This window comes from Mirounga leonina, unplaced genomic scaffold (assembly GCF_011800145.1).
Source record: "Mirounga leonina isolate KUSES-001 unplaced genomic scaffold, KU_Mleo_1.0 Mir_168, whole genome shotgun sequence".
In the NCBI taxonomy this organism is placed as follows: domain Eukaryota; kingdom Metazoa; phylum Chordata; class Mammalia; order Carnivora; family Phocidae; genus Mirounga; species Mirounga leonina.
The window spans coordinates 8,483,603-8,497,850 of NW_023270426.1; the positions used below are offsets into that span (position 1 = coordinate 8,483,603).

The following is a 14,248-nucleotide window of genomic DNA, read 5'->3' on the forward strand; positions in this document are numbered from 1 at the left end:
ATGTGTAAGAAATTTTTTTGTTGCTGTTGCGGCATGAGAATTTAAAACAATCTTAGAATACAAATTTGATCTTGGAATACAAATGAAGTAAACAGTGTTTGGCAGGAGGCACCTGTACCAAAAAGGGGGTTGGGGGGTGATGGGACTTATTGTTTAATGCTGAATTCCTTTAATGGATCAAACACTCGCATGTGCCCAGGGCCAGGCAGGGCTTCTCAGGGAGGGGAGCCGAAGAAGGGGAGCTGGTGAACTGGGGAGCACGTGCCTGTCCATGAGGCAGCTTAGCTCCAGCCAATTGTTGTCATGGGGAATGTGGATCTGTGTTGGCCAGAGCCTCAGATATTTTAAAAGCAATGCCAGAAATCCAGAATTTTATGTGAAATCACCCAAGGTCTACAAATTGGCAACTCACTCCGGTTTTTATAAAACACTGCTAGGGCCAGACACATCACATCTGTGGGCCAGACTCTGCTCTTGGGCCTCCGGTGTGTGCCCTCTGTAGCTGTGTATTCCCTTAGAGCGTGTGGTCAGGAAAGAGGACCCGCTGGTTTCCATTGTGGGCTGGCGTGGGGGGCTGCAGGATGGTGCCACTGGAGCAGGCCGAGAAAACCACCGGCAGCCTGGCTCAGTTTCCTTATCATGTTGGATGATTTTCAGCCGCTGCTCCCAGCTGACCTCATCCCTTCCCCCATTCCTCGGGAGGGAGTGCCCACCCATGCCAGGTGCCCCATGCAAGCGCAGATGCGGAGGCAATGTAATGACCCCTGGGACAGCTGTGGTCTCACTCTCTACTGAAAAGGAGCAATGAATATCGGGAATGTGGCCGGGTTAGTGAACCATGGGGATTTCTGCACTTTATAACTGAGGAGGTAACACTTCTAAAGTGGCATCTTGAAAGAGGGAAGCCCTGAAACCAGACAAGAGGAATTGGGTGGTAGAGAGAATGAGGCATCTTAAGGAGATGGACACATGTGGAAGCCCATTAGGAGGAGAGGAGGGTCCTGGACTCCTTGGGCCCCTTCATCTGAGGCTGGACCACCCAGCCCACTGAGATAAATATGGGCAGTGGCCCAGCTCTTCCCGTCATGAGCTGTAACTGTTGTAACTTTTGTGTTCTGGCCTATGGAATAAAGAATCTCACTACCATCTCCAAGTCTAACCATGAAGATCATCTGCTTCAATGTCATGCTTTATATTATCCACTAGCTATGTCCCGTTAGAATAGCTGAACTAGAGTGGATATTGCTGAATGTATTATCAGAACACCTCAAACAGGGGCTCGATGAGTACTTGTGAATTTGCTTCATTAAGACGTGTCCATGTGTATTTTATATTTAGTCTGTATGTCCTTATATTTAAAGATGCGCTCGATCCCGTCTTGAAACATGTTTTCCTGATTCATCTCTTCAAGAATCCATGCTTCTGGTGATATTGTTTTTGTCTGCACCCCATCCTGACACCCACTATCATCTTGTGTTCACCAAGACCACGGGAATAGAGCCTGTAGGTGAACAGTTCAACCTGGAGTACAGATGTAGTGAAAAGAAACTAGATTTGAAGAAAGTCTGTCAGCTGATGAGCTAGAATCCAAATAGTCTAGATTGTCTCAGAATCCACCAGAATGGAAGAGAAAGTCATTTTGTGTAATTTGCAAGTATGAGTGTGCATTATTTTCCTCTGAAAATCTTTGTGAGGATTAGAGGAAAAGTGACATATTTTTGTACCAAGCAATTTGCTTAAGAACCTCTTTTTAGATTTCTGTAAATAATAAAATTTCTAGATATATTTAGAGAGAAAATATATAACAAATACAATAATAGATATATAAATATATAACATATATCAATATTTATTATTATTTATTGGCATGATTAATATAATTATTGTATAATTATTAATATTATGGTAATAATTAATTTTATATGTAATATGTAACCTTGATATATATTATATATATATAACAAATAACAAATTGATTTTCTCTTCATTTTAAACCTTAATGTGATTTCAGAAGAAATCACTTTTTTTTTTTTTTTTTTAGAGAGGGAGAGAGGGGAGGAAGGGGCAGAAAAAGAATCTTAAGCAGTCTCCAAGCCCAGTGTGGAGTCCGACACAGAGCTTGATCTCACAACCCTGAGATCATGACCTGAGCCAAAATCAGGAGTCAGACACTCAGCTGACTGAGCCACTCAGGCGCCCCCAGAAGAACTTTTAATATTTATTCTAAATGGATAATCTCTTTTGAACATGGTAGTAGCCTCCCAATCCTTTCTTGGATCAACCCTGTATGCCCTATAATTAAAAATATATAAAAATGGTATATGCGTGTGGGATGAGAAGAAGAAACACTGGAAATTAAATCAACTGATGGTTTTGAGGTATGTGTGGCAAGTGATTTTTTTCCCCATTTATTGTAATTAAGCAATTTGTGTAGCTTAAAAAAAGAAACGATCTCAAAATGGGAAAACAATGCCTCTAGAGTAAGAGTTTCCTTTTCAAAAAGAGTCATTTTTACACTCTTGAGCTTATATTACTTAAACCCCTTTTCCTCATTAATTATACCCATTTTCATCAGCCTAGACTTATTTTCACTTCCCAATAACGTATTCCTTAGTCTCCTTATTTCTTGGCCTCATCAAGATACCCCCTTGATTAGAGAACTGAAAGAGGAGAGAATACATTATTTCGGAGGCTCAAGTCTGAATACATAGGACAGTTTCTATAATAAGAAAGCCAAGTTCCAGGAAAGGGCATCTTGTTTGCTCTCGGAGTTGGCTCTGCGGGAGACGCTATGCGCTCAGGCACTGCCCGGAGATCTATATTTCTGTTCTTGACATCTGTAGGTACCACTGCCGCCGCCGATGGTGATGATGATAAGTGATGGGAAAGCGAACTGGGAGGTGATGTATCTTCCTTGACAGATTTAAAGGATTGCCACGGGCAGCCCTGAGGCAAGTGCTGACTGAGGACATTCTGGCGCCTGCGTCAGGTCACTGTGGCACCGTCAGGCAAAGCTGTGAGAAGCCCGAGCCAGACGGAAACCCTGTGGTTTACAGCTATGCCTGGATCCTGTTTTGGGGGGAGGGTGAACTGGACATTGTCCTCCAACGTCTGAAGTAGCCATTACTGTTGGTTAGTTGGTCTCTGTCTTGTAGTTGGGTTATTTCCACGGGGGGCCAGGATTTACTGCTCCAAGCGTGGCTTCCAGGGATACGCCTGCCGGAAACAGTGGAATATGGTGAATACCCTAAGATTTTGAGGCTTGCTCCCCATCCCCAAAGCCCTGCTTTCCCCCAGGGTGTGGTAAGTGCAAGGTGTGGGCTGGGTCAGTCCTAATATTAGTCCCTGGGGAAGCGGCTGACCTGAGTTACTGTCCTGGCAAAAAAACAAGCAAACAGATGAAGCAAAGCAAAGGAATTTGGGTGCTCCCTGGGGAGCCTGAGGAGCTGCAAAGCCAGGCTGGGCCATCAAAGAGCGAACATGTGCTCCAAGGTAGCACTAGCACCCAATTACCCTGCTTGTTTTTGTTTGTTTAAATATAGATGAGAGTTTGGGTTATAAAACACTAACCCTTTTGCTTTTCTTTTTTGCCTCTGTCTTTTCCAGGGCTTTTATAAGTATTTGACTTTACTCAAAATGTGCAAAGAGGAATAATGGAAGCGCCCGAATACCTTGATTTGGATGAGATTGACTTCAGTGATGATATATCCGTAAGTAGCCCTTCTTGCAAGCAATACTTCAGGGGATTCTGCCTTCGCCTCCATGGGCCGCTTTATTGTAATCTGTATATCCTAAACCCTCCCAGTCGCATTGAGCAGTTGACAGCAGAAATCCCATGTGGCAGACAAAGTGGGGTTTCGGGGTCTCCTGGACCAAGAAGTGAATCTCACTTGATGGTGTGTGTGGTGGGGGAGGGGTTTGGCCTCGCTGAGCCTCCCCTTCTTAATCTGTTTCCTTGTTGTCAAAATCATTCACTGAGTGAATGTATAAAGTGCCTGTGTATAGCACACGATTAACCCTATCAGGGATAATTCCCTTTATGTGACGGGCTTCGCCACAGCCAGCATTCTCTGGCGTTCACAAGGACACGGATGGCCAAGTTATTAACTGATGAACAATAAGAGGAATCCTCCCAGTCCCTGTGGGGTCAAAGCACAGGTTGGATGCTCTGGGGGAATACTGAGAACGAGTCATGCGTTGATAAGGACTGGACCAGCTGCCCTCTGAGGGCCCTACTTAATCCTGTAAAGCTGTGGGCTGATGAGCAGCTTCGTTCCCACAACAGCCGCCGACTTCCTGCTGCCTCCCGCTTCCCTCACGGTGGCTCTGATGGGTCATCCGTACGTAGCCTGTGTAGAGCTGATTGTGACGTACCCCGGGCCACACGATCAGTTCTGCCACAGAGCCAGCCGGCAGCCATGTTGGCTCCTCAGCCCCCCGCCAAACTGAGCTCTCGGAGTATGTGAAGAGGAGGTTGCTGTTTCTGAGCTAGCCGTCTAACTTTTCTTCCCAGCACCTCTGGGGTCACAGCTTCCCACCCTATTTTCATCACTCTCTCAGGGCATGTAGCTTTGGGTCACTGCTAGAAATGGTCTCAAAAAGATAAGCTCTTTTCACACACCTCTGGCAAGGGAGTTACTTCTCTACTTCGCCATTCACTTTGAAGTAAAATTTGCATACGGTATACCAGCACTGGATTACTAGGGCGAGTTTGAGGAATGACCTGCTTTATACAACCTTGGATGAGTGCTGTGTACCCGGCGAATGCGAATTCAGCCTCTCCCTATCCTAGCTTCCAGACAGTCTTTATTAATCCTCGTTAAGACCAACGTGAAGTGACTTTCTTCCTTTCCACAGTTTCTTTTTGTCTCTTCTCTCTCTTTTTAAGTTACTATACGTAAAAGTGTTCAGGGCATGGTTCTTTCATGGCACTCACCTCGAGGTATTTTGAGCTGAGTGGGGAGAAGCAAGGAAAGAATCACGTGGGGAGGTGGAGGGAGTGTGGAAACTGTCTTAGAACGGGAAACAGGCATTATGATGAGGAGCTGAGGGCAGCTCTCTTAGCTTTGATGAAGCTGCATTTTAAGAGCATGGGCTTTGGAAGGGAGCTCCAGCCTTGCTCTGACCTTTGCTGACTACAGCACAGTAACTTCTCCTCTCCGAGATACCTACCTAACTTTTAAGGCTATTTTAAGCATTGAGTGACCAGATAAAATACAGGGAGCACTTAGCTTGGCACATAGTAAGTTGCTCTTAAAGTAGCTTGTGTTATTATCTCAGTGAATAATAACAATAATGTTTATATGACCAATGGTGAAGAAAGAACTCAAGGGGAAAAAAACCAGGCATTATGTCAGGACATTTTCTTTTTTTTTAAATACAATAGAGCGTTTGTATTTATAGAAGAATCATCTGGCAGCAGCCTGTAATTTTGATGAATTAGGGATCTCTGCTTGGACGATAATAAAGCGCGTTAGGCAATAGCCGGCACTGTTTAGCAAATCGGGGATACCGGATTATGTAAGAGTCGAGTTTCAACAAGTTGACCCCTCGGAAACATAAATAAAGATTGCCCATCTGTAATTGTGTAGCTGCACTCAAGCCTTCCCCCACCCCTTTAAATAGGTTTCTATTGTTTGGATCTTTAACACGCCCTTACGCTTAAATCAGAAGGGGAAAAAAAAAATGGCAGCGGGTAGAATGGTTGAAACAGTAATGGCGCACATTCACTGGGTGCTCACTTGGGCAGAGGCATTATCTTGTTTAATCCTCAAACAATCCTGTGAGGCAGGAATTTCTCATGATCTTCGTTTTATAGATGAGCAAACCAAAGCATGGAGGTGTTACCCATCTTGTCCAGGGCCACCCAGCTCGTTGGGAGCACTCTGTCTCTGAAATACCTGCTCTGGGCACAGTACTTGACTGACTCTCCAGATGAATACAGTCTACTGCAGTGGTCCTTGTCAGGGTTGATTTTACCCACACCCCAGGGGATCATTTGGCAATGCCTGGAGCCATTTTTGGTTGTTATGGTTGGGGAAGGGTCCCACTGGCATCTAGTGGGTAGACACCAAAGATGCTTCTGAACAACCTAAAATGCACAGGAAAATCCCCTGCCACAAAGAACTGCCTGACCTAACGTGTTGGTCATACTGAGGCTAAGCCATCCTGTATCTTTTTTTAAACCACATGAAATGAAAGAAGCTCTAATATGGCAACCTCTATAACATGGCAGATTATTTTATAATAGTTCCGTCAGATCCAGGTTCAGTCCTTAAATGTGCCAGAATTGTATTGTTCTTAGATAATAACTTCTTGGGGAAAGCAGTGGTGACCTCGTTAATGTTGAAATGACTGTTCTCAGCCTCTTTAGGTAAACCAGGAGCAGTAAATGTTACAACTGCTTTAAGAGCCAAATGGAAGCTATTTGGATGCTGACATTTAAAAATGAAGATGTGTTCAACTTGTTAATTCACTGGCGTAAAAAGAATGTAGTCAGTCCCCCATAAGCATGCCTTCACTTTTAGGATTCCATAACCTCTGTCTCTGACAGCCCTTAATGCCTCTTCCCTGGTCGAGTGGCAGGAGCAGGGAGGAAAATGCCCAATATATTTGAAAAAGATGGTTCACCCAAGATGCCCAAATTCACAACTGCCCTTCTTATTCTCTAGTTGTGGCCCTATGACGTGGTCCGCGCTTTCTATCTCAAGATTTTCGCCTCCAGTCATGAGCCTGGTTCTTGTTTTAATTAAAACCCGAGCTGCATATTGGTTCAAGACAGCAACTAGAACTTTTTTGCCTTTACCTAATGAGACAGAACCCAGAAGGCAATCGCATTATTTTGAAGTTTCCCAGACCCCAAAATAACGTTCATCCTTTGCAAACTGCAGGGTTTAAACTACACGTTCTTGTAACCCTGCCATCTCAAAGGAGAGAACATTGCCCAATCCCAGCAGGTCGGGGAGGGAGATGAGGACACACAGAAACACCACAGTTCAAAGCAGGGCTTTTCTGTCTCTGCAAATGGGTTTGCAGATTTCTTTCTTTACTCCTGTGGAAGCCAGACCCCTCTCTCAAAAAAAGAAAAATGTGCTGGGATATTAGTTCTTACTAGCCGTAGGTGTATTTATTTTATTAAGAAAGGCCATTTTGCTTTTCCCAAAAATAGTAGTAGACACAGGACCGAACAAATCAGAGGCTGAACTATAGATCTATGGAGGGACCTCACCGCTAGCTCAGGCGTGGGCTCTGCCATGCACAGTGCCCCACACTGTGGGTCCGGTAACTTGGTTGAAGCCTCCCATCAGCTCCTATTGTCATCCGTTTGGCACATGAAAAAAATTGAGCCTTAGGGAGATCGTCTGGCTTTCACAGGGTTATAGGTACATAAGTGGCTGGGTCAGGATTTAAATACAGAACTCCGTGACCACGTTACTCTTCCCCATTCTGAGCGACTTGAGAGTAGGGACTCTGGACCAGTCTGTAAGATGCCATCAGTTTCCACATTTGGTACTGATGCAATTGCAAATCACTGTTTGGAAGTAATGGAGTTGGTATGTATTCTAAATAAAATGTAAAACAAGCTGAAGCAAACATAGGCAAATCTCTTAATTTTTTTGCCCTTGGGCTCCCCCATCTGTAAAATGGTAATCATCAGCTACCTATTGCCCTGGATTTTATGGAGAAAATATGAAATTTTATGTATGTATGTATATAAATCCATACCCACATATTTATGTAATACACACATATGTATACACACATGCCTATATGCATACACACATATACATGTAAATACCCCCACACACACACATGCACGCACACAGACAGAAGTGAGGATATACTCCATTCCTCTACTCAGGAATTTTTGCCACCATTCTATACCACCGTGACCACAATTTTGGTGAAAAATGACATTTTTTGACAGCCTATTTTTTGTGCAGTTTGCATGAGATCAAGACAAACAAGTGTCCTTGCACTTCGCTATCCCCTTTAAGCCAACCCACAGAATTTTGTGGATTTATTTTCCTAAAGTGACTGAACCACTGCCTGGTAGGAAAATAACTTCTTATGGCAAACAAATCTCCTTTCAGTGGGTTTTCATATTTTTCCATCTTTGCACTAAAATGCCTGCCACCCTCTCTGGTTTGCATGCACCAATTTTTACTCAAAGCAATCCGCTGACACCTCCGAGATTTCATTATATTCCCACAAAGCCATTTCATAGCAGCGGGAGGCCCCAAGGAAGGGCACAGGGAACTCACCAAGTGGACTCAGAGAGTTGAGTGGGTCAAGAATACAGTTTTTGCCCTGATTTTAGTAATGAAAAAGAATGAAGTTAATCAAGGTACAAAGAACCTGGCTTGCCTGTCCTCTCTAGCGAGAGGTCTACCTGAGTAAGATCCTATCATCCTTCCCTATGTGCTTCCTAGAAGGCGACCAAGACTCTCTCACGTGGCCTTGGGCTGCCTCGGCCCCTTCTTCACTGTCCCGTCCATCAGCCCTGTCCCTCCCAGCACTCACCTGCACTCTTCCACATTAAAACTTTTCTTAGTGCTTCTCAGTATGATCTAGTTTTGTCGGGTGTTCACATGTTCTTTTGCAAATGTCCTGTATTCAAGTCTACGTTACCCTACACTCCTCCCTTCTGTGGCCCCCATTATCGAAAGCCTCGTGCCTTGTTCTGCTATCATATGTCATCTGTGTTCTCTTGTTTTCCAAACACCTGCCAGGAAAGGAATTAGTAATAATCTAATCCAGACAAGATGAATCATATGTTCATGTCCCATAGGTACTATAAGAGGCCGAGACCAGAACCTGGGCCCCACGTCTTGGACTCGATACCTCTTACTGAGAAGGTGGAGAGCAGCCTTATAGAATGATTTCCAAGAATGAACTACCCCCAGATTTTTTTTTTTCTCTTCCCTTACTCTGCAGATAGCCCTAAAAGATCTTATCTTACCTGCTAGTTATAGCATGTATTAGATTCATAGCACGGATTATTTACACAAACCATTTACCTCTTATGTACCACTAGATTTTACGCTTATCTACTCAACAACACGTATTAAATGTTAACAGTGTGCCAAGAGCAATTCTAGGCTTTGGTGAACGACACAGGCTTGATCTATGTTCTCAGAGCTTACAGAACCCCATTGTAACAATTGAGCCTATTATGAAATGTCAGGTTAACTTCATAGAAGGTCAGATTTAATCACAATTTCAAGCTCTGCTCTTGACAGTCTTTATATTTCTGTGGTGATTGATTATTGGCCCATAATTAAAACTAGACCATCACTGAAGCTGAACAAGATTATAGCCAGGCATGTACCCCGCTGCAAGTTAAATTTCTTTTGTAATTCCTTTGTAATTTGTAACGTTTGCCTCAATAGTTGCCATTGCTTTGGCTTTGCTTCTAAATGCTCATTTTTATACTTGTTAATGTAAATAATATTAATAGCTAGCGTTTAGTGAACACTTCCTATGCATCAGACAGGATCACCTATGTCTTATGTGATTAGCTCATAATCTTCACAGCCATACTCTGATAGAAGTACCATTGTTACCCTGTTTTACAGATGAAGAAACTGATAAGGGATTAAGGAACTACTATTAGTTAGCTAGAAAATGGTGAAACCGGGGTATAACACGGGCAGTCTGGCTCTAGGTACCATGTAGGTAACTTCTGTTGAAATGACTTCTGCTGGGCCCGTTGGTCACCTCTGGTCAGCTCGGTTCATCCAGGTCTCTTCTCATCCATGACCACTCCTTCTAGCAGAAGGAGATCATTCAGTGCTGTGATATCTCATCAGCTTTGCCAATGTGGACCTTCATCTTTTGCCTGACTACGTGTTGGCATTATAATGCTACATGTGGTATATTCTTAAAATGGTCAAAACAGCTACTGAGGTTTCCCAAATACCAACTGCAAAATATGTCTTAGCATAAAAGAATTCAATTATGATTAATTTTAAAAACCCTCTTGATGGAATAAAAACAAGGAACCAGAACAAAAATGCATTTGAAAATAGGATTGTTTGTAATATTTTTCTCTAACAAAGCCTAAATGGTAGAAAGAACTGTAACAAAGCAGTCTGGGATAAATATATGAAAATGTTGATCACCAGTATCTGCACTCTCTAGAGGCAGTGGCTGAAACTGTGGGCATCTGTACGGTCACCTGTGAAGTATGGAATGTGGAAAGAAGAATAGTCCAAGGACAGAACGGTGCAGAAGTATGTCCCACATGGTATGGGGAAAAAGAGGCTTCTACCAAAGAGATGGGAAAACAGTTTTCAGAAATATAGGAGGAATACTAAGGGAGCTTAAAAGGGAGAGAGGGATCTAAAGAATTTAAAGAAGTGGCCAATAGTGGGAAATAGACCATTTATTATAAAGTGAAGTGTTGGATTTTCCAGTGAAGACCCATTGGTGGCCATAATAAGAGTGGGGCCTTTGGCATTTGCAACGACGTGGATGGAACTGGAGGGTATTATGTTGAGCAAAATAAGTCAAACAGAGAAAGACATGTATCATATGATCTCACTGATATGAGGAATTCTTAATCGCAGGAAACAAACTGAGGGTTGCTGGAGTGGGGGGTGGGGTGGGAGGGATGGGGTGACTGGGTGATAGACACTGGGGAGGGTATGTGCTCTGGTAAGCACTGTGAATTGTGCAAGACTGTTGACTCTCAGATCTGTACCTCTGAAACAAATAATGCAATATATGTTAAGAAAAAAAAAGAAGAAGAAGAAGAAGATAGCAGGAGGGGAAGAATGAAGGGGGGGAAATCAGAGGGGTAGATGAACCATGAGAGACGATGGACTCTGAAAAACAAACTGAGGGTTCTAGAGGGGAGGGGGTGGGAGAATGGGTTAGCCTGGTGATGGGTATTGAGGAGGGCACATTCTGCATGGAGCACTGGGTGTTATGCACAAACAATGAATCATGGAACACTACATCTAAAACTAATGATGTAATGTATGGAGATTAACATAAGAATAAAAAAATTGGGTGCCTGGGTGGCTCAGTTGCTTAAGCGACTGCCTTCAGCTCAGGTCGTGATCCTGGAGTCCTGGGATCGAGTCCCACATCGGGCTCCCAGCTCAGCGGCGAGCCTGCTGCTCCCTCTGACCTTCTCCCCTCTCATGCTGTTTCTCTCTCGCGCTCTCTAATACATAAATAAATAAAATCTTAAAAAAAAAAAGAGTAGGGCCTTTGGGATGGCAGAGTAGAAGCCATGTTGTGGTGGCTAGAGGAGTAAATGCAAGAAGCGAGGAAGGAGAGAAAAGAACCACAGCAATTCTCTCAAAAAAGATGGTGGTGAACCCAAGAGCAAGAAAGCCCATGGGCACCTGGGGAGGCAGCATATCTTGAGGTGGCGGGGGCGCTTATTTGTTTTTATAGGATCAGAGGAGAGAGCCGAGGTGGAGAGGGTGGCTGAAGAGAAAGAAGAGGGACGATGGCAGAGCCAGAGTTCTGAAGGGACGGGAGAGGAAGAGACCTGAGCACAAGTGGAGGGCTAGTGGCAAAGGGGTGGACTGTTAGAGCTGCATCCTCGACACCATCTGTGGGGAGGGCTTGAAGTCAAGACATGCCTTCCTGAACTGGAAGGGCAGGCTGCTAGAGAGGGGGCCCAAACTGCAGAAACCCACTGTGTCTCTGAAAATCTCACTTCAGGGTGTGTCTGCTTCCGCGGCCAGCTTGGCGTGTACCCGTTGCCTTGTATGCCTGTTGAGACGCGTGCTTCACTTCTGGAAAGCTTTGTGAGAAATCATAAATTTCAGGAGAGTTGTTTGGATGGCTGGCTTAATTGTTTCTTTTGTAAACTTAATGAGACCTTAGTTGTTTAAAAGTCTCTAAACTTCAAAAGGTGCTGGGGATTTTCATTCTTTTATTCTCTGTGGCTCATTACTGTTTGAGTAATGTCTGCTTGTTCACCCAACTGGCTCCAGCTTTCTGGAGTCAGGGCCAAAGGCTTTCAGTACTGAACAATATCTAGGGTGGTCAGAGATGGCTTGTGTAGAGGATGGCTCTGTGTAGAAATCACGCACTGTTTTTATGAATCCCATGCACGTTCAAACTATTTTGCAGGGCAGAGTGACAGAAGTGACTGGCACAGGCTGGGATGTGTAGGATTGTCTTGTGTCACATCGACTCTGTAGTTTGCGAAGCTAAGTTTCAGTGTCAGCCCTTGGCCGTGGACTCTCTTGGAGGAGGAAAGACCAAAGAGAAGCCAAAGAACAGACTGGGACAGGCTGGGCTCTCCTCTTTTCCAGTCCCAGCTCAGCCCCCTCTTCCGGCACATCTTGATCCACTGAGCTTAAAATCAGGAATGAAGGTGGGGAGGGAAGAAGGGCTGTGTACATACATGGAGAACAGGTCAAGGGGAAGAGACAAAAACATTCAGCATCACTTTACTGCTTGCAAACTGACCTCACTTACATTATCTCATATGATCACCTGTGTTCTATCTGTAAAGAAAGTGAGCCCCAGAGCTATGAAATGATTTATTTGTCCAGAACCCCAGTTAATAAATATCAGATCTGGGGCTTGAATCTAGATCTTCTGGCTCCGAATCCATTGTTCTTCATACAAAAGACTAAGAAGACATCAGCCAGTACCCATACTATTAATCTATTAGAAGTGTAATTTTTTTCTTTTAGATATACCATGATTGCATCACTAGACTTGTAATAATGGGCCTTTCTAGGAAGATGAGTGCCATATAAATATTAACTTCTACTATTATTATTTTTATTATTGCCACTAAAATCATGGTTACGTTGGGAAATTCATTTTATTCAGTTCAGTAAGTGCCCAGTATCTTTGACAAATATATTGCCCACACCCTCAGAAAGCAGAGAAAGCAGTGATGGGAACATATAGGCTAAATGTCATGTGATGGAATCTGTAATGGACATGTGCCTAAAATCTATATATAAAGCAGTTGTTCTTGAATGTTAGCATGCATCAGAATCATCTGGTTGGCTTGTAAAAATACTGATTGCTAGGCTCTGCCCTCAGAGTTTCAAGGATGGGGCCCAAGAATGTGAATTCCTAACAAGTTTCTAGATAGGGTTGATGCCACTGGTCCAGACACCACTTTGAAAGCTGGAATTACTTCCATCTGGGAGGGTGGGGAAGATTTTGTAGAAGTGATTCCTAAACAAAGTTTGAAGAATTAAAAAGAGTTTGCCTAATGGAATGGGTGGAATGGCGTTTCAGGTGGACAGAATAGCATGCATAAAGGTATAAACAGGTAGAACAGTAGACAGGGGATCAATAAGAAATTTCACTTGGCTGTAGTCAAAAGAGAAGTGGACAATGATAAGAGATAAGCCTGACCTCGTGGAGGCTTTCACGTGCCATGCTAAGGCTTTACCCTGTAGCCCGTTTGAAACAGAGAAGCACCTTAGTCAAATTTGCATTTTAGAAAGCTAATTGATTCTAGTCCAAGTATGGAAGCATGGAGGAAATTCCCACTTAGTACCTAAATATGAAAGAGCTCTTTTGAACATCTATAATATTATGCCCAGGGATTAATCAGACATGTGCTAGCCTTGATATTTCAGTCAAATAGTTAATAAGACGCTCTGTGCCATGCATTCATGCAAGTCAAAGACACCATCCTTTCCCTGGGGCACTTGGGGGAGCCAACACTAACACCTAGGAAGCAACAGAGCACAAGGCAAGGCAGTATTTTACCAAAGGCAGAGAAGAGTGGAATCTTTTAGGGCTGAAGCAGTTAGCCAGGTTTCATGCAGAAAGCAGAGCACCATCTGGCCTTGCAGAACAGTAGCTTTTGCCTGGCCAGAGGAAGGCTTTGCAGGCAAACAGGACCCTGGAGTAAAGGTACAGAAGGTGGAACTAAACATTGAGCACACAGGGTCATTGAAGAAGCAGAGGCAGCTGGTCAACCCATAGAGGGGGCTTTTCTTGAGACATGATAGAGGAGTGGAAATGAAGTTTGGTTCACAAAGGCTATTTCTGTGGGATTAACCTCTGGAAGACTTTTTTTTTTAAAGAATAAATTAGAGCAACACAGAGCCAGGAAATATGGTGCTTCTGAATCACCTGCAAGCCCCCTCTCTCTTATCACCCAAGAATAATAGCTATCAAGGTAACAGAATACAAAGGCATGGGTTGGGGGCAAGAGACAGGGAAGACACATTGGCTTTGGTTCTGGTAGGGCCAAAATGACAGTAGTTGTTGCCCAGGGAGCTGGCCATTGTCCGAGGAGTGA

At 43.8% G+C, this 14,248-nt stretch overlaps 1 protein-coding gene across 2 annotated transcripts in view; it reads left to right on the forward strand.

Annotated features, from left to right (window-relative positions):
- The window catches only part of SNCAIP (synuclein alpha interacting protein), a 161,141-nt gene that overhangs the window by 77,600 nt on the left and 69,293 nt on the right, over nt 1-14,248 (forward strand). The window contains exons 1-2 of one of the 2 annotated variants that reach the window (XM_035013988.1): nt 2,172-3,492; nt 3,607-3,710. In XM_035013988.1, the coding sequence (XP_034869879.1) occupies nt 3,654-3,710 (57 nt within the window). In that variant the 5' untranslated portion in view covers nt 2,172-3,492; nt 3,607-3,653. Of the gene's footprint in view, nt 1-2,171; nt 3,493-3,606; nt 3,711-14,248 lie in introns of those variants that run through there. The other variant, XM_035013989.1, reaches the window with a different exon arrangement.